Source organism: Anguilla rostrata, chromosome 2 (assembly GCF_018555375.3).
Source record: "Anguilla rostrata isolate EN2019 chromosome 2, ASM1855537v3, whole genome shotgun sequence".
Taxonomy (NCBI): Eukaryota; Metazoa; Chordata; class Actinopteri; order Anguilliformes; family Anguillidae; genus Anguilla; species Anguilla rostrata.
In genome coordinates this window covers 52,667,774-52,689,313 of record NC_057934.1, presented here as the reverse complement: position 1 = coordinate 52,689,313, position 21,540 = coordinate 52,667,774, and the positions used below count along the sequence as shown (strand labels likewise).

General features: G+C 37.9%; 1 protein-coding gene across 3 annotated transcripts in view; it reads left to right on the top strand.

Annotated features, from left to right (window-relative positions):
- myocd (myocardin) overlaps positions 1-21,540 on the top strand; it is a 119,328-nt gene that overhangs the window by 71,951 nt on the left and 25,837 nt on the right. The window contains exon 1 of one of the 3 annotated variants that reach the window (XM_064323061.1): positions 18,575-19,014. The exons of the other annotated variants lie outside the window; for them this stretch is intronic. Within the exon in view, the coding sequence (XP_064179131.1) occupies positions 18,960-19,014 (55 nt within the window). The 5' untranslated portion in view covers positions 18,575-18,959. Of the gene's footprint in view, positions 1-18,574; positions 19,015-21,540 lie in introns of those variants that run through there. 3 annotated transcript variants of the gene reach the window in all.

Here is a 21,540-nt window from a genome sequence, read left to right as displayed (position 1 = left end):
ACCAACACCTGCAGTAAAAAACATATTGCTTCAGTATGAGTCCTGTGAGCTGCTTTCAAATGCATTCCATGCTGGTTTTTTGGTGACCGTGGCTGAAAGATTAAACACATATGGATATAATTGTGCCCTGCTTGGAGGGCTCAGAGAGGCGGCTACAAAGAAATTATTTCTCGGGTTACCGGCCTTTTCACTTCGGCAGATTAAAATATAAGCATGACCAAAGAGGTTGTCATTAATAACTAAGGCTTATGTACGTAATCTCTTCACGTATAAATGAACCCCTGGAGTTCTCATGTGATGTCGTTCCACAAATGGTATACTGCTCAAGTTAAGTTAAAAAAATTTTTAAACCTGGGTAAACCTGGATACATGCAGTGGTGAAGTGATTGTAGAAGACAAATAGCAATATACTCGTAAATTAATTCTTAATTACTACACTATGTGACCAAAGTATCTGAACACCCCTTGGTCTACGGCTGTTTTTCATGGTTTGGGCCAGGCCCCTTAGTTCCAGTGAAGGCAAATCTTAAAGCTAGAGCACTACAATGGTACATTGTAGAATTCTACAATTGCATTCTAGAAGATTTTGTTCTATCCCAACAGTATGGGGAAGGCCCTTTCCAGTTTCAGCATGAGGTCAGGGCTCTGTGCAGCGCCGGCACAGAGCCCTGACCTCAACCCCATTCAGCACCTTTGAGATCAATTGGAAAGCCAACTGCGAGCTAATTGCCCAATCAGTACCCGGCCTCACTAATGCTCTTCTGGCTGAATGGCAAAAAAAAATCCCTGCAGCAATGCTCCAACATCTAGTATACAGTATACTGTAATGCCTTCCCAGAAGGGTGGAGGTTGTTATAGCAGAAAAGGGTGGACCAGCTCCATAGTCCAATTTTGGATGAGATGTTAGATGTCCGGTGTCCACATACTTTTGGCCATGTAGTGTATGTTTATTTATAAAAGTATTTTTTTTTCCTGTCATTTTTTACACTTATAATTCATCCATGAAATGACCTGCATGTTTATTCATGATTTGAATTCAATTTACCCTTCGACAGAAACCTTTAATGAAGCTCGCTTGAATGATACTGCATTTTTTAGGGCACGAGGGTGGGGGTTTAGTCAAATGGGCCTCAATCCAAAATGGTCAAACAAAACAAGTTATTTATGACAGATTTTAAAATTAAGAATCAAAAAAATTTGTGTAGAATTCCCACATTTGCATACAGTGCCATGAAAATGGAATCATATTATTATTATTATTATTATTATTATTTTGAATCACATTATTAATATCATGTTGAAACATTATTAAAAATTATACTGTGGTCTGATCTCAGGCACATAAATAAAGCATAATTACTGTTGTTGAAAAAATGTTATTCACATGGCAAGTGTTCAGTGGTCTGGACATTGATGCTGAAATTTGTTGTAAGCTTGAAAAAATCCAAACCCACAGCCAAGAATTGTTCACCTATTAGGAATGTACAGTTTGAAACTGGTTTTTTTTTGTTAATATAAATACGAGCAACGGTGCTGCAGTATATTGTGAAGTGATGGTAGCCATGCACTGTAGCAATGTACCATTTCATACATCATTAGATGAGAGAACAGACATGTGGCAGTGTTGTTGCATGTCACTAAACTAGCCCTGAAATAGGAGTCCTTGTATTGTATTTGCATGCAGTGAAACACTGCATGCAAATGCAACACGGATTGGTGTGTTCCTGAATATTTTTTAATTGGTTCCACAAGTATTCCCATTTGTTTTAAACTGCATGGATGGCTTTTACTATCACTATCCCTCATAACTGAACTGCACCAGAGGAGAGGCAGTTATATGGAAGCTTGGATAAACCAGTAATAATCATGGTGTCTGATGAATTTCAAAATGTGAATATGCTAAATTGAATTAATTTATCATGAAAAGGCTTATTTTTGACAAAATTATTAGATTTCACTAGTTACAGCATAAAGTATTGCATTTTAATAAAAACATTTCAAAGAAATGTATTAAAATAGACATATTCATTTGACTCATCAAGTGGAATGTTGTAGAACTAGCCTACAGTACATGAAAGGCAATGAATTGGTAACAATCATTATATAGTTACAGTATATAAGATGAATAGGTTCACTGTTTGGAAACTGGGTATATCGGATTTTCTGGAAGTCGTCCATGTTTGGTGTCAGCTGTGACATTATTGACATTAGAATTGATATTAATATGAGGGTGTTGGACAATCCGGTAGGCCACTCATGCAGAAGGCAGTTATGTGAGAGTCTATATTTTTTATCTTACATTTATGAGCATCTTCATGTTTATGAATGTGTTGCTTCAGTATGATTTAAATTTACTGGGTCTTGATCTTTTACTTAAGTAGAACAGGGATATAAAGCTCCATGGAGGTTGATGAACCAGGAGATGGCACCAGTGCTGTCTATTTGAAACAGTAATCACATGCCCTGGATAAGGCAAATAGTCATCATGTGTGTGTGCATGTGTGTGCGTGTGTGTGTGTGTGTGTACTAGTGTGTATGTGCATGTGTGTGTGTTTTCATGTGCATGCGTGTGTGTGTGTGTGTGTGTGTGTGTGTGTGCATATAATTTAAAGTATGACTTTGTGTTTGGAACTTTGCCATTGAATTAGTAGTGCAATTATTTGCTTAGTATTATCAACAATTTGCTCAATAAAATAAACATATTTCCATTTGTTGCTTTGAATATTTTTTATTCAATTGCAAAGTAACAAATTACCCAGGACAAATCTACAGTTTACAAGATTGTAGAAAATTTGTATTCAGTGATCTAGTGCACTGATAAGAAAATTGAATTTTTAGTGGGGAAAAGAAAACTATGTCTTGAATAAAAAGAGTCTGGAATAAATTATAAAGTGCATGCATACACCCAAACCCAGAGTAAATCCCTCATGGTTTATCAATACCATCTTTGAATCAATCACTGTTTGTTAGAATATGTTACATAGGATGACTTAATGCTCACATGTGAAAAACAATATTTTGAAAGAATGATCAGATCTACAGCATTGCATAGTTATTCTTTCAGCATTACATAGAATGGGAGATACGGCTGTCAGGCTTTAAACGTCTGAAACAGAGCAGTGTGACTGGAAAAGATTAGGTCATTTCATCCAGTAGTCTATTTATAGACATTTAACAGCTGCGTGTTAAATACAATGGTACAAAAATCAATTAAGAAACTACTGGGCCACGACGACCTGAACGCAACCCACGGAGTTATTCTAAAACAAAGGGCCGCAGCATGCACGGTACTGGATCACATGTGGTTTGAGAGGGAGAAAGCCTAAAACCTTGGATTTTGCAGAAGCAAAGATTAATGAACGGTTTCTTTTTCCAGGTGTTGTATTGTGGATACAAGAGATTTGGGTTGTGCATTTTACCAAGGGAAAAAAAATCCCTCTCCCTGGAAATGAAAACAGTAACCAAATATACAGCCCTGATCCAGCTCGACAGGGAAATGAAATGAAGTTTGTGTTCCAACTAAGAAAGTGATTTAGTGACGTGCCGCAGATATGAAAGGATCATGAATTCCTCTCTGCACGTAAGCACAACGTATGCTGTACGTATGCATAAAGATCGATCGATTGTAGTTATTGTTTGCCTTTCTTAAATATAACAGATTTATTGCTTGGATTTAAGAGGCCTTCTGAAGAAGTTACTTGGATTCACTTATGATGTGAATGAATTTAAAGAAAGGTATTTGAGGAGTATGTCAACATATGTCAAATCTGAGTGGTAGCTTTAGCCACATGTATGCTCCAACTTACAATATTGACTATAGCAGCCTTTAACAAGTCAATATCTGTGATAGGTATCTGAAACTGGAAACAAGACATACACTTGAAGGGGAATGTGAATGTGTGTTTCACCAAAATGTAAACAGGTTAACTAATCGGTATATGTGATAGAGAATTTGATCGTATATGCAGTGCAGCTGCATAAAAACTATTTGAATGTAGACCAGCAAGCCAATTGTAATTTAGTGGGGAAAGGAGTGGCATTGCATGCAAGGTGAAATCATTTTCAGTACATTCCAGACCTGCATTTTGAACCAATTTCATATGTTGCAAATCAAAAATAAGAATTCATTCTAGGTTTTACAAGTCAGAAACCAAGGTATGTATTAGAAGAAAAAAGGAGGGAAAGTTAGAAACATATGTTAATTTCAACTGGAAACATATGCTCATGATTAAAGACACACACTTGATGATGGGAACACAATGAACATGAGCTTTACTATAAGAAAAAAGGAAGCCTTTTAATAGAAATAAACTGTTTATTACAAATTATAAAATGACGCACACCAGCTAAACATACAGGATAATCTTCCCATTTCATTGTGTTAGATAGGTATTGTTCTCCATGTTTACTGAAAATTCATGGACTTAAAGTTTCCACACAAGTTTAATGTGTTTAACATTGGTATATAATGTACAAAATAATAGCAACATTAACAACACATAAAACTTTGGTAATATTACTATTACCAAAAAAATGTACTGCTTCTTTTAATTGCATGAATCACTTTTTATATGTTTATATAAAATTAATTAAAGTTAAAAATACAGTTTATTTATAGCACATAGCAATGTATTTAAAGTAGCAATGGCTCTTATTAATCATTGTAAATACACCTTTCTGTCTGCTGGTTCTTCTGTATATAACAACTGTATGTGCCATTTCTTCCATTGATCTTCCATCACACTCGGATAATATTCATGGAAAAGATCCGTAATGCGCATATTTCAGGCAATCTTGAAGTGCAGGTTTACTGGTTATGCCGAAAGTTAACGCGGTAGTTGACATAGTGGTCTTTTATTGTTAAGTGTAGACTACATAGTGATTAAAACAGATTTTTCTAAATAAAATGTATCATTAAATTTCCTGATGTGCAGAAGTTGTGTGTTACTTGCCAGTTTGTCAGTCAGATTGTTGGCACACTTGTTAATCAATGAAAATGGATGAAAACAGGGCGAGACCAATTATCAGTTTAAAGGAAAGTTTTATGGCCAACCAATTTTCAGCTCACAAACCACAGCTGGGTATGCATAATTCAACATAACATCTCCAAGTTGATTTGGTAGGCTGAGTGTCCCTCACATCAGCACTCAGCTGTTACTCATCTGGTTGACAGGCCACATGTGATCTACCTGCTTCACCTACATAATTTGTACATTCCATTGCCAGTTAACTGGCAGCACAGCTGGAGTATTGCAGAGGGGCAATAAATGGCAGCAGACTCCATTAATTGAATATTTGAACATGGGCATATTTGTAGTTAATGAAGCCATAGAGCAGATACTGTACTATATTTGTCCACCCCAGATTGTTTTCTTCAGATTACTTCAACAAAAGCCATGCATAGTGAGCAACAACTTCATAGAAAGCAAATAGCATATTTCTTCTTTTCTTTTTTGCTAAATGAACTAAACCAACTCTGAAATCATGGACTTCTATCTTTCAAAGTGTATGCCCCTTTACCAAGCTATTGTTGTTCGGTGGTGGCTATCATTGTAAATTCTGTGTTTTCCAATGACAACCGCAGAATCTGAATCTGCGCTGTCCACTAGTGTGGAGTGTCATTAAATTAAAAGTTTAAAGCCACAATTAAGCCTGTATTTTTACAGATATTACCCTGATGTTTGTGACATCGTTTTCAGGTACTATGAAACTTGTGAAAGCTATTTTCAGTTTGCAAGTATCTGTAATCAAACACTCAATATGATTCACAGGCTGAGGTTTCTACTCAGTAGCCTTCAGTATTTAAGTATTTCTATAAATCCGGAAATTGACCAAATGATGTTTTTCACATCTTCAAAAATGACCCATCCCAAAGGCCAAGCAAAACACAGAAAATTAGGTTATATTTTTAAAGGTTTCAACTGACATACGAGCAGCTATGGGAATCATTTAATACAAAAACAGTGATATCATGTTTTATATAGAATTATTGCTTGACCCAATCGTGACACAATGCGAACAGAGATGGAAACTGTTCAGAATGGGTTTAAAATTTGCACTGTAAAAGCAAAACTTCCTGGATTAGTTGCTGATATATTTTGGTTCATTACTGCTTTGGCTTATATACTCGATGAATTGTCAATCCAAGGAAGAGGAGAAAAGGGCACAGAGGGGACAACATTATTGAGAACAGGCAAAGGGACCAATTATTTTGTCAATATAGTGAAATATGCTGACACTTAGCCTTATTAATCTGTATTTATTATGCAGTGAAATACAAAGTTCAGTCAGATAATGAGCTTTTCTGCTCAGAGCATGTGCAACTACACAGCAACTACACACATTGTTTTTATAAGTGCAGTTTGTTTGCAAGCCCCTGTCTCCTATATGTTTTAAAATATTAAATAATAAGGTTTGTTTCCTCGCGCAGGTCCATATATTTCTTTTTTTTTTTATTTCTTTCTTTCTTTCAGAAATTTGGATCCATGGCAATCGCTAATTATCCACCAAAATGCAGAGCAGTGGGTGAGACTGCTTATGTGGGTGTTCTGCTCATTATATGACAACCCTCGCAGCACTAGTTCACAACTATCTCACCTGCTCTCCTTTTCCCAGCATGTGCCTTGAGTTACAGATCAAACGGATGATGTTTTGACTCGGTTCTTCTGCAGTCTCATTCTTCACTGACATTAAAAACAGTAGGTCTCAGAGTCTGATAATAATACTGCAAATATCCTCATTTTCTATACGGACATGAAAAGGATTCTATTTTGAACATTCCTAATTTATTTTATTATGAAATGAATCCCACAGAGATACAAAAAACATGTAACAGTCCAGCTTTGTAGCATATTGGACTTATTATGAGAACCTGTGCCAGAAGAACTGCCATTTAGGACAGTGTAATAGATTGAAGCCAATTACTGAAATAATCTTAAGAGCACAGACAATAATAGCTTGGAAAACCTGTTTGACACGTATATGAGTGAATAAAGTCATTTGATTAGTAACTGACAACTGGCACATTTGAAATGTTGTCCATAATTGAAATATGACATGCAGTACCGTGACATAGTCCTCAGCACACATCCATAATATGATGGAATAATGACTTATACTTGATTCCATTTATTGGTGTGCTAAATAGCCACTGCATTTAAGTGTGTAGAGCATGTGTGATAAAGGTGTTACAAGTTAACCATTGTATTGAGGTGGCGATTCTCAGGCATGGTGTAATTATTTTAGTGAGCTTATAGATAAGTTTGGGTTCCCCTGCCTTAATGGAGCAAGTGGTTAATCTGGTTCAAGCACAGGAAAAGAAGGCAGACAGTTGTATATCTTTAGCTACAATCAGGACAGCATATGTCAGTACAATCAGTACTCAAAGGCGCATTACTGACATATGAACTTGACACTGAATATACAGTATATGGGGACCAAAAGTAGCCAGGTTAAGTGTGAAGATTCCTAGTGGAATGTTTTATCTTATTTGTTGTGCTGATGTGCCATTAGGAAAAGGATGCCAAATATTTGCATTTTATTGATTTCTAATGGGTAAATGTTGATATATACAACAATTATGACTTACTTATTGTATCAATGAATATATTCAACTGAGGAATCACACATTCATAACATGCATAAATAGTTTACTCAGTCCACTGTCTAGGAAGTAGCAAGCAGTACATAATTTGCTTCTATTTTTAGTGTCCCGAATGTTTACTGGACTCTGTGACACACTGAAGGTAAATGGAGCTACTGGTGAATGTGTAGCAAATGTAATCCCTAGTTGTCATCACACACTCTGAAGGAAACAGCAGACCTAGCAAACTATCCATGCGTTAGTTCCCTGTATCACGCCTCCTCACCAACTGTGATCTGTCACAGTGCTATCAGAAACAAGGCTCTGGACATCATTTTGATTGCCTAATTACAATGATTTGCATCATGATTTATCCCTTACGCCAAAAAAATAATTACGTTTAAACCAGGATTTCTTATTTCTATATTTTTTATCATGGCATTTAATTTTGTGATAACAAATGTCAGGTTTAGCACAGTGAGCCTTTGTTTTCTACTTTATCATGGAATAGTCTTGCTCCCTGATTGCTGCAGTGATACATGGCTAAGTTGACACACCTAAGGGGCAGCAGGTGACAAGGATCACACATGGAATCTCAATGCTAAAACAGAGCAGCTTGATGTCGTATACTGTACGTAGAACAGTGCCAGAACAGAATGTGAGGTGATTCAGTTAGTGTGTGAGATGAGTTAGTGTGTAGCAATGCATCTGAACCATTTGGGGTGAGAGCACGAGAATGGTATGAGGTCCTTGACTATGTTTTGTGGCCAGTGCCGTTGCTCCTGTCCCAGAACATTAAATCATACAGCGGCTAACTTCATCTGTGTACTTGAGCGTTGTGTGGTAATCTATTATCAGGGCAGTGTCTTAAAAGGTTTTTTTTTAAGTACCTAATGAATCAAGAATTCATTTTCATACCTAAATATGTTTTTAAATATTTTGTTTTAATATGTTCCACATGGGTTTATATCAAAAAATTGTTTTTCTACATAACAATTTCATACTTTTTTATTTACTTGATATAGTCTACAACATTCAATATATTTAAAACAACTTTGGCCTACATGTGGGCAGTCTCCTCAACAGGAAACCCTGCTAAGTCCTTGAATATTTTCCATGTGGTAAAACCAACATTTATTCTTTAGTTTATAATTTTATTAGCTGAATACACATGCTGGTCTCTTCCAATTACATTCAGTTGCATGTTGTAAGACACATTCACAAAAGGAAACAGAAGGTGGAAATAGGTCCCCTTAATGACAGATTCTGATTCCAAGTACAAAACAGAGGAAAAGTTAACATGGTTGTATAAACTGCTTACGGCAAGATCTTTTATTTACTTAAGAACAACCTTCGGTGAATACCAATGTTCTGAGGGTGTCAGTGAGCAAGCAGGACCCCGTAGACATTACCCTTCCACGTTTCTTTTAGCAGCTTTTAAATCTAAAAAGTCAGCGTGTTTTGTATGTTGGAATTATCTCATATGGTACTATAAGTGTAATGTTCTGAAACAGCCAAGCAGTGTGACTAATGTAATTTCACACAAGGAACACGAGTCAAGGGTTTACTTGACTTCCTTGAATCGTGATACCAAATCCCTGTAAAAACGCCACAAAATGGCAGAATCTGACATTTTCAATGATTGCATCATGGGTTAGACAGGGCCTTACTCCCAGTACTATTTATAATTTGTAATCCTGGGGTCAAGTGGAATCGGCGCATTCAGATAACTCACATTTATCTATGGAACAGACTGAGTCTATGGTGGCCTTTCGCCCAGTTTCTTGCCATCAAACAAATGACATGCACGCTGTAACACGGAGTCTAAAGGGGACTGGTGCATACCAACAAAAACACTTCTTTTAGTTTCTCGGCATTTCTTTCCCATGTTAAAAATGTGCTACATGACAGTAGATTTCAACCAGGCAGTTTGGAAGTGTTGGGTTCAGTCAAAGGCATGAAAGATAAATATTTGCACTATTCAACATCCCTCCTTTTTGATGCAAGGGCAGCTTTTTTTATTTCCTTTCCAAGTTATTTGAAGCAGACTATTTTTCAGAGGGCCTCAGCTGCTGTGGATATAATCGCTCAGGGTGAGGTGAACGTCACAGGGATGACGGAGCAGAGTCAGGCTGTGGTGGATTGACATTACCACAATGACTCTCCACGGTGGGGGGAGGGGGGTCCCAAGTCTTAGCAGCTGCAGGTTGACATGGCTGCCTGCATTTTACCCGCAGTGTCTTGTGGCCTTATCAGTGATCCGTGATATCATAGTCTGTCTGCTTTTCCCCAAGGGTGGCAACTGCTTCAGCGTTTGTGATAGGATAAGGGTGACAATAATGCCCCCATCTGTGCGGAGGAGTAGCTTGGGTGATGACACGGGGGTGATAACTGGTTTATCATGCCAAAAATAAAATGTAACTTTTTGCAGTAAAGAGTTTTCTGAGTTCACAGAGAAACTGAGCATCGCCAGGCATGTCTCACCAGGTAAGAAATGATCTTGGATGTGAACAGGGTTGAAGGGGTTTATGCAAACACATGCTGCCAAATAATCATTGTATTCAAAATTTGTTGCAACCAATTTTGCTTTTGCTACATGGACTGCAAGCCCCGAGCCTTCAACTCTAGGGGGCCTCACAAACGGAAACCGTTGGCTCTCAAGCACGTAGTGCTGGAATGCCGTTGTTTTTGCTGGAATTCTTTATTTTTGATCTGTAAAGTATCTGTAGCTCAGAAACAGTAAGTCCTAGAGAAAATAATCTGATGTGCTTTGTTGCAAACACTTAAATTGTCAAACAAATAAATGAATACCTGAAAAAATCAGTCCTCCCTCAGCTTTCCCACTTGTATTTTTTCAAGTTTTAAAAGAATACTGTACCTCCATTCCCTGTCATTTTAGCTGTCATGACATCTGTTTTAGCACTGTTCGGGCCTGCCCACCTTTGACATTAAGTTACTAGCCTCTAACATTGCTAAGTTACTATTACTAAGCTACTAAGTTACCACTGTTTTGCTGCTGCCTCCTTTGGACGAGCCCTTTTCTATTTTTACAAATATTTCTTTAAATATTCGTCTGGACTGAGGCAGCAAACATGCAGTGACAGTCTTAACGAATTAACATTAACGTTATCAGTCCACTCACACAAACAGCTTACTAACCTCAGAAACCTATCTGTATTTTGAATAACATTAACTGTTAGCTATCCTTACTATCTTTGCTTCTTACATTCTAATATTTGAAGAGTTGGGTCTCCAAGATTAACAGTTTGCAGACTTGCATGTTACATAACTAGACTAACGGAACTTGCTTTAAGAGTTAACCTGAATGCTTCAGTTTCTGAAAGATTTGTGCAGCGGTCATGAAACTCAAATCAAAGTTTAAACTAGGCAATGCAGATCAAATATGAATCAAAATTCAGCAACTGCATTGCCTATTGCTTGCATCAAATGTTTTCAGAACATATTTTAGTGGACTTTAGGTGGACTACGAGGAAGTTTATCAAAAGTACACCATATTGTTTCAGTTTTGAAAATGGGAGCCGAAACCAACTGTAGTGCGTCTATCCAGTCAGGTGCTGGCAGTGTTCCATGATTATATTTTGCCCATAACATGTAAAGTTTTGCGTTCCGGTGCATCCCCATGCGTTTTCGCCGGTATAGGTGAGAACGCAGCATAAGAGAGATGGGGAGGGGGAGAGGCTTTGTGAACCAGCTGTACAGTGGAGTAAGATTTCACCCATTTTAAATAAAAAATTTTAAAAACTATTTGTGGCAGTCGGTGCTGATATTGTGGCAGACATTGTGTGATTTTGTGAGGGAAATTTTTAGGAATGGAAAAAACAGTGTCACTGTCTTTGCTTGACATCAGTGGCACTGTCCTTGGCTTTTGTCTATTGTAAGAACAACATTACAAAATTTCTTGTGTGCTATGCAATAGCTATGTCTCTATCAAGTTATTTAACTTGGACAACAGAATTATCTTTGTTGCATTTTAACAAAAATAACTCAGTGTAAAGATTTTTTGCTGATAAACCATGCTTCTTTTGTTTAATGTTAGCAATCGGGATCATATAACTGAGCTATATTGACAAAAAATGTTTGGCTACCATAAGTTATCTTAAAACTGTCACTCTTCAACTGTTGTGTTGGTAGGCTTTTCATTGCTGCTAAAACTTAATTAGGCCTTATTCAGTGAAGGATTGACTGTTTTAAGGACTGACTAATGTAATATTTGTCCTGCATTGCATCGGAGTGTAGACATTCTGCCTTGCCTAATCTAATCGGAACGGATGTCATGTGAACACATGTGACTCGACATGGAATTTGTCCATAGCCTAGCCAAACGAAACCTGTATGTGAATGGTGAAAACCACTACCTAACCCAGGTAGTTGAAATAGGCTTAAGTCAGTTCTGCTTTGTTATGAACTTGACTCATTTCATTTCTGCTTGATTAGGGAAGCTTCCTACAGTGAGACAGGGATAATTCAGCCAGCTGTCACCAGTGAGAATGTGAATGTAGGCTATGGCTGATGGCAGGAAAGTAGGCTAATAATAGTCCAAGTTATGCTCACAATTTAGAGGACGCCTAATAATAATGTTATTATGGAGCTTTTTTTGACTAATCAGTGCCATTTTCCTAGGAAGATATGCTTAGTTTTTCAAAAGGAAAAGTTAATGGAATATATTTCTTGCCTTAAAAAATCTTAAGGGAAGTGATGGTTAAGGCGTTTTGTGCAACACAATGGTTGCACAAAACAAGGTACAATTGAACACTTAAAGGAATTATTGAGGCTCCACTTTAGGCTTTTTATACAACAGACTTCTCTTTAAGGTAATTCTAATAGAGAACTTTAATTCTGATAGAGAATGTTTTATGCAACTGGGCACAGGCCTTTGAAAGACAAGGTTGTCAGTTCAAAAAAAAAAAAAAAAGTGGCCATCTCCAAGACATGCACATTTGCAGTTTGTAGCTATATGTATGTATGTATGTTTGTAAGTTGGTTTATGTTTTTTAATCTTTCATATCTTCTCATTAAAGTCTAAAATGTAAGATAGGCCTTATCCAGTTCCTGAAAGGAAACCTGTGTGGGAATGACATTTGGGTGCAGGGACACAAAAATTAGCTTCTAGAGTTAGCTATAACAGACGCGTTACTAAAAAATACACCAAATTTAACGTTATTTTAAATGTCAGCCAGGGAACCAGGATGGGGTATATGGTATAAGATATCAACAACAACAAAGGACAACATGGCACTTTAGTAAGTGGAGGAGGAGAGAAAATGTCCATAGACCCTCCACAAAATCGGTTAAAATGGGTTTCAAGCATTCTCAGCTACTATAGTTCAAAGTGGTACACTTATAAGTCTTCTTTAAAAGTATATTGGAATATATGATATTATTTATATGTGTTATTTAGTACTTGTGCAGTTATAACTGATATCTGAAGAACAACATGCTTCTGAAAAATCTTCATTTTTTTATTCTGTTTATGATTTTTCTCTGAAAAAAAAAAACAACTTCTAACAGATAATGACTGGGAGCCAGCAAAATATTTTAGGACAAACTCGAGAGGCAACACTTAAAGCTAAAGTCTTTCCAAGACAACTGCGTAGATAATAATGCTTCTGTCGTTACACTTAAGAATTGCACGTATGAAGCGTATGAATTTTCAGCAACTTATTTTTGGAAGCTTTACAGATAAACACTCAAAACATTGCCATTTTGTATCTCAGAACATGTTTATGTAAAATATACTTACAAAAGTGTACATTATATATTTAAACAGTGGTGTATTTTCCAACTGAGTGAAGCACACAACCGTGATAGTAAAGGAAGGATGATCCAGCAAAGGTTTGAAAACTCGGTTGGCTCTAGAAGCTCCGTACTTTGAGGTGATTTAAATTTGACTGAACCTTGGTTGTAGTTTCTCTTGTACACCCTTACTCCAGCTGCCCAAAGTTGATATGTGTTTGAGATTGAATTTTAATATCAAAGTAAATTAAAAGCAGCCATTGCCTTTTGCTTCATATTTGAATTTCAAAATAGGTTAAAAAACTGTGAAAATGCCAGTTATATCCACCTGCCTTTCACCAATCACAGAACTTTGCTGAGGCTTGGATTATTTTATTCCTGGGGGCCTTGATAAACATGTAAATAAGATCTGTGGTTCAGTACATCTGGTGCCTGTTTCTGCATCTGTGTCTGCACCACCAACAAATGACAATCCCCAGATGGCTCGTGTCCGGGAGCATTCTCTTTAGGATGAAAAGACTGGTTTAACTGGGACCCCGTATTTAGGCATTGTTACTGTTGAATCCAATTTGTGTATTGAAAGCATAATTGTTCTTATAGTGCTCCAAGCTTAAACAATCCTGCATACAATATGTAACAATATAGTAGCAAGATAAAATACATTGCCTAACTGCAGAAGAACAGACCAAAGGTACCTTTGAGTAGCACGTAGATCAACAGTGTGTGACAAGTATGTGTCACTTGTTGTTGGTTGAATAGATTTGGTTGAATTACAGCAGCCCTGTTTCTTCCTGCAACTGCCATTTTTATCAAGAATTGAATTGAATTGATTTTGTGAAACTTGAAACTTGACTTGACTGATAATTACAAGTACGGCATTTAAATTTTATGTTCAACACAATTTAATACTTAAAACTGTTTTTCAGCTTGGTCAAGAAATACTTCATTTGGCATCTCAGTTTTCCTATTATAAAGATGTTGTGCATTTAAATGAAAAGGTCTTAAGCCTGCAGCTTACTCCAAAATGTATGCAGGTGCAAGTGTGTCAAGTTAAAAGATTTTGGTTTTCAGTGCAAATGTACTTTTCTTTACTCTCTTCCATTTATATAAGCACAGGCATGATTGACACATTAAGGATAATACATTCAATAATTTTTTAAGAAATGTGAGGTTTCAGGAATACCATAGAAAGTCTCCCATAACCCGAGATAATATCCAGAAGGTACCGTAATAGTAGGATTTGGTGATATCAAGCCTATTCGATTCCTCTGCTTTAATCTAAAATCACTGAAGTATTTTCAGTCTCCTGTGGCACGATGCCAGTTTCCTAGTACACCAGCAGAGACAAAATAAGTTACTGAAATATAAGCTCCTCAAAAGCACAACATGATATGACAGTGCTTGACTTTGTGCTGTCCAGATTTTGTGTGAGCTAACCTATGCGATTGTGTCCTTGTTTTGTTTTGGATTCCATTCAGATTGCTTTCGCTATCCCAGACTTTCACACCAAAAGTTCCCAGTGTCTGCTGGACACAGGAGACTTCAGGCCCCAAGCGGCTCTTGTCACTTTTGATTTGTTTTTTTTTTTTCTTTTCTTTTTCTTTTCCTTTTTCTGAAGTCCATCTTACTGCCCGGGCCCTGCTCAGGCCAACTCCTCACGTGGAGCCTGACAGAACCCCCTCTCCATTGCCTCAAATTCAAAAACACAAAAGAGACGTGTGAGAAATCACACATCACTCTGGTCACACTGATGGGCCAGATTATCACATGGATGAATCATAAGCAGCCATTTGTATGTTTTGAAATCCTAATGGATGTAAACCCATTCTTTGTCAGAAGTGGTCATAACAAACCCTTTGCCTCTTTGTAAATTTTGAGTGGGGTGGTATGTCTGGTATTTGTTTTCAGCAGGCTTACATGGTCCAAAAAAAGATGCTGTGAGAAATGGTCAAATGCAAGATTATTCAAATTAAATTTCAAGGATGGTAAAAGCACATAAAGTCAGCAATCTTTCCGTGTAGACATTTTACAAAAGATGGTCTAACACTACAAAAAAGGAAAAACCCTGCAGACAGTGCTGTCCCTGTGTTAACTGATGAATGACTTAAGTGCAGCCTTTCTGAATGTTTACCTGTGGATGCGGCCATCTCTCCAGGCCAGTCCCAACAGCGACGGTAAGCAGAGAACTGTAATTAAAGCAACACTGTAACTGAGACCAATGGGCTTCAGACAGATAAGAGCCAGCTGCTGCCTCTGCCCCAGGCCTTTCTCGCCTGGACAAAGCAATTGTTCACTGTTTGTAACTTTCACGTTTTCTTGGGGGGGGGGGGGGGGGGGGGGTGCAGCCGTTGCTGGCCTCTCTGGCTCCAGACAGTATGCGGCAGGCAACATCCATTCTCTGACTGTCTGCACTGGGAGACCCAGTCTGACGGTGTTTGACGTGGAGCCAAAACCATGACAGAGGAAAGCCAACAACCCCCCCAGTCCAGCTCCCAAAAATGAGATCTACCGTCACAACTAAAAATAATAACATCCACTAATTTCTGATCATAACTGTTAGAGAAAATTGATGAATGAGAATGGTTTAGGATAATTAAAGCAGGGGCTCATTACACATAACAGCTGATGTTATGGAAACACTAGTCTTGTCACATCAAGCAAGCTAAATTTGGCTCCGCTGCCACTGGGACTGAATTGACAACACACAGAGTTAACTAATCCATCTGACTGTAAACACCATAATGAGGTCTATATCTTTGATTCAAATAATTAGGCCTGTCTCAATAGTGCTTTATTTCTAGACATATGAACAGTTAACCATGCTATATATTTTTGTTTTTTACATTTTCCTTGTAGTTGGAATTGATGTCAGGACACTTTTAATAATATCACTTGTCAAAGGCCTACCATTGGTCTCAGCAACAAATGAATTCCTTGGGTTCCATAGAAACTAAGACATGTAAAGCATTTTGAGAATGCCAGGTCTTTGTTTTTAGTAATTACATGTTTGAGGAAGATCCCTGCACATGCAATATTAAATATGCATAAATGTGTGTAAGACTCATAGCCATGATTTATGTTTCATAGAACCCCAGCAATATTCGTTTTCTTATTTCTCAAAATCATGTGTAGATGTGGCTGTTTTTCCTTCAGCTTTGAGTGGATCTATATCTGTTTAATGTGGCAGACTAAAATGTACACTTGAGTGTAAGTTTACTTTCCACCACTATGAAAAATTGAATTTCATTGTAGGCTGAACCCCTCATGTCATGTATTCATACTCATCTTTATCAATAACACTAGAAACGGAGTGTGCCTGTTTACAAAATTTTCACTGTATACTTAGTAAGTGCCAATAAACAGCCCTTGTAATAAACAGAATTTATGCTTGTTGATTAATTCAATGCGGCTAAAAACGGGAAAAAATAGTTGTTGCTGATATAGCATGCCTTTAAAATTAATATTTTTCTAAATAATAATAGTTGCCAATTCTGTGTGCACTACTGTATACAAACATTTACCATAAATCTAGCCAAGTTATTCATGACTGGCAGTGCTACGCAGAGAAGCTCCAGCACGTCCAGTCAGATGAAAAATGTCATCTGAATTGACATCAGGCCCAATTAAGGCGGGGATTAGGACAGGGCTCTGTGACCTTCACTGGTATTTCACAAGGATGCTGTGTTCCTTGTCAAACCCACTGGCAAAACCTTCCGTTAAGCACTTTCACCTGCTAATTAAGCTGTCCAATGTTGAATCAGTAAAGTATGTGGTTTTGGGGCTCTCCGAGAGGGAACAAATGAATTTGTAACGTCTTACTATAAACAGTTTACTTTGATCGCATAATGGAATGAGGTCCAGCACGTGGCACTCGTGTCTGCCGTTTTGTGTGATCCAGAATGCATGGCTTGTGGACAGAAATTCTGCTCAGTGGATTTTTTTTTTTTTTGCATCAGTTGTGATGTATGTCTCTACTTCAGATGTCTCCATTTTCTGTGTTTAGAGCCAAGCATTTTGCCAAGAGCAGGTCCTAACTGCTGTGTCCGGTATTGGGGGTAGAGAGAGGGTGGGAGCAGAGGGGCGAGTGGTCTCTTTTCAGTGGTTGTTACTGGGGCTCTGTCAACAGTGCGTGACCCGTCTCTGACAGGAGGGCAGGCATGGTGACATTATACATGTCACAGACATTTGGCAGCTGCATTCTCAGCTGTACCCACAAGAGCACTTCAGCTGGGAGGAGGGATAGTTCTCAACAAAAAAAAGGACCCAGAACCCGGAAACAACTGTGACTGCGTATGCAAGGTCACTGAGACAGTGGCTATGAAGCCATTCTGTTGTTGTTTGTTTGAAAAAAAAATACAGAAGAATATTTTGTTATGAAGCAATACATTTTCAAAGTCGAACTCTTTTTCTATTAAGATTTTATTGTTGCAGTTTGAAAAATGATCATTACCCTGAAATGTGTTTTATCAGGTAGCGGGGAGAACACAAGCAGGCAAACAAGTGTGATGCAGGCCAAGTGGTGCTAAGACTAATTCAATAAATCTGTCATGTTAGGAGAGATTAGCAAGGATAAATGTTGGAGGTCTCAGAGACAGTTGGCATGCAGTGTGTTAATGTCTCCATGGAGGTACTGCAGACATTTAACAGAAATCTGAGGAAAATACAGCCAAATGTTATGATTGCAAGTGGGAGCTGGAGGAAGGACTGACTTTTGGGGTTTTCTCTCAAGATACTTTTTTTAATGTCATGATGTTTGGTCAACAGTACTTCTGAACAAGACCATTCAGTTAAGTATTCTTTGAGGTCACTTGCGTAAAACATTGACCTCAAAGTGTGTGTTTAAACCCTGCGTTGCCACACAAAGCTTTTGTAAATACAAAAAATATTTTTTGTAAATCTCAGGAGGAAAGACATTACACTTCCAATTAAAGGTTTTTTGCATTTAACTGTGGCTCACAGGCAACATGGTTTCACAAACCATTTGTCCGTCAGTCTGCAGTAAATCCTCTTTTCTTCAGTACAGAGAAAGGCAAGGTGCTTTCCTCGTATGCGAAGGCCACAGTAAAGGACTGAGGCTCTTATTTGTGCTTTTTTCTGTTTACATTCACTCTCAAGCTCTCCCCGTCCCCAGACTGGTCTGAAGAGTGGTTTATATTTGGACGGCAGACTGGGATCCCTGCGTGGTGGCGATCCCAAGGGAAGGTGGTTTAGAGGGGAGTCTCCAGCTCTGATAGTAAACTCAGCTGGAGGAGGGTCTACTGAGTCTCTGGTTTTTTAGACCCTCCCAGCAAGGGGGATATCATTCGCTCTCTGGTGAAGGATCAGGGCTAGATGGGACCAAAGCCTTTCACAAGTTCTGCTGGCTGCCCTGCAACAACCCTCAAGGGAAAGTGTAGTTATTAATGTGTAGAAGAGGCATACTGCTGTTTTCTCCCCTTGTTTTCTTTTCTGTTAGTTTTCTTGTTTCTTCCTCATCAGATTTTTTCATCAGATCAGTTTTTGATGAAGTGCTCTTTATTAGACTTGGTGTCTCTCTCCTTGGAACCAGCTATTGGTTTAAAGTGAGGGGTGTGCTTTATTTATGTTGTTGTTCATCTGACATTGGAATTTTATACAGAACACCATGACTCTTCTGGGTTCTGAGCATTCTTTATTGATTCGAAGCAAGTTCAGATCAGGTAAGTCCCTCAAAGATTGTCCTGCCTATTTAATGTTAATGGTGTTACTTTTTATTTTTTAGGTAATGCTTTTTTTTATTTTGTTTTTTACTTTTTACATGGAATGCATCTCCTTTGTTATTGATATATCAATTTTTCTGAACTTTTTTTTAAATTTTATTTTGTTTCCAACTTTCTAATTGAATAATTCTGATTTAAATTTATTTTTTAAATCACTGAGAGAAAGGATGTGCCTGGCTGAAAGGTGCCAGCTACTAATTACAGGATAAGGATTTTTTAAATCTTTAAAATCTTTATTTATATTTTGAATTTAAAATAGAATAATGTCAACTGTTTAAAAGGTGTTATGTGATAAATTACTTTTTGTTCCTTTGTAAGATTGAGAAGGATCACAATTTGTGAAATTTCTGCAAACCAATATTTTATTTCTTATTTATGTTTGACATTTTATATTGAACTTTAATGTCCATTGCCATACTGAAAAGCTATTCCACCTGTTGAAGATCCATTACAGCCACCTAAATATATAATTGTGTGTGTGCATGCATGTTTGTATGTTTGTACGTGTGTATGTGTGTGTGTGTGTGTGTGTGTGTGTACATGTGCATGTGTGAATGTGCGTTTCTGTGTGTGTGTGTACATATATGCGCGTACAGCATGTGCATATATATAAAACATGGTCAATACTGCCACCTCTCTGATGAAAATGCTACTGCTCAGATCATTCCTTAAATGTTGAAATAAGTAGGAAAATGCTGGCCCATAAATCCGACACAGACCTTCAGTTGCGCATCAAAATGCAATGCATTTTCGTCTTTCTACATGGTAACTGCCCACCAGCAGTTTGAATGAAAATTGAGCATTTCCTTTAGCTTGTTTAGAATACCTAACATTCGTGGGAAATTACACAGTGCTCAGAGGAAGTGAAAACGGAAAGCTTTCGGTCAGAAATGTAGCATGGACCAAGACATTTAGAAGGCATCTTGTTTTATCCACACACACTTAACCACTAATACACTGCAGATGTTGAACTCTTGTTTATGCAGGCAAGTTCAGTTAGTGAAAGTATTTCTCTCTTACTGAAATGAAAGCGTTTTCCTACTTTGTAATAGCAGAGATCTTTGTGTTCACTGGGGATAACAAGCAGTATTTAACTCAGTGTCAGAGTGTGGTCACTGCACACGTGTCCTTACTCAGTATTGGTTGAAGGGGCAGGACAGCCCCGTGTTCATAACTTCACATGCTGTGTGATTAGATGACATAACAGCATGCCTGCTGGCACTGTCACAATTACAGGAACTGTTTTGTAATTTGGTCTAAAGTTACACTGGCGCTTTCCTATCCACAGCCACATTCACCTTGTGTGTGTCCCAGAGAGTATGATTTTCAGAGGCCACGGTTTTTAGATATAAAGGATATAGCCGCTTTTCCACCGCATGGTACCGGCTCAACTCGACTCGACTCACTTTTGGTACCAGGTAGACTACTTCGTTTTCCACTGCAGATAGTACCCCCGTCAATGTAGCCGGTCGTTATTAGCAACGCTGCATGAAACGCGTTGCTCTGACCAATCAGTGGTCTGCAGTGTTTTCACATCACCTTTTGGTATTGCCTCAGCTCGCTTGGAACGGAGGTGATACCAAAAAAGTACTAGGTACCAGGTACTATCCACAACTTTTGCCTGATGGAAAACCAAAAAATTTGAATAGAGTCAAGTCGAGTTGAGCCGGTACCATGTGGTGGAAAAGCAGCTTATGTGTGCTAATGTACAGTACCACTCTCCACTATTAAATAGGCCCACACACACACACACACACACACACACACAGCTTGTCGCCATGGCATGATTGTGGACAGGTGGATGGTGGGCCGCCATCAGAAACCTTAAACGATTGAACTCTTTTAGAAGTTTCCCAGCAGCAGTATATAGCATATTGGAGTGGGGGAGGGGGGTGGGTATGCTTAGCAATTCTAATAAATCAATGTTACATTATTCATAATCCTGTCAAATCTACTCCAAGTAACGCAGGCAATGCAGGTGCGAAAGGAAAATAATTTTTGTGATGCCATAAATTTCAGTGTTGCTAGTGGCAATTCTATTGTGATAAAAATATTTCTATTTAACTAGTGGAACTACCGCAACCTAGCATTTATCACCTCCTTAAACTACAGTTTATGTATGTGCTAACTGTTTAGTTATGGTGATTGTTGGAAGGAGCATGCTGCAATGATGAAGATACTGCAAATGCATGCAACAGAATGTTTTCTGAGGAAATTGAGGTTAAATTACAATTTCAATGCTTAGTGCTTGTTCACATACTTTACTGTTGACATTGATTCACACAAACAAAGATACCAAAGTGTGCAGAGAGATACAAAGGTTGTAACTAAAAAGAAAACATATCTTAAGTGGGAGGATACATATGAGAATAGATGATCATAGACTGATTTCATGGTTTTATATAACATCGATAAACTTGCTGTATACAAGGGTAGTTTAATGGTATGGTGTCATTGAGTAATGGC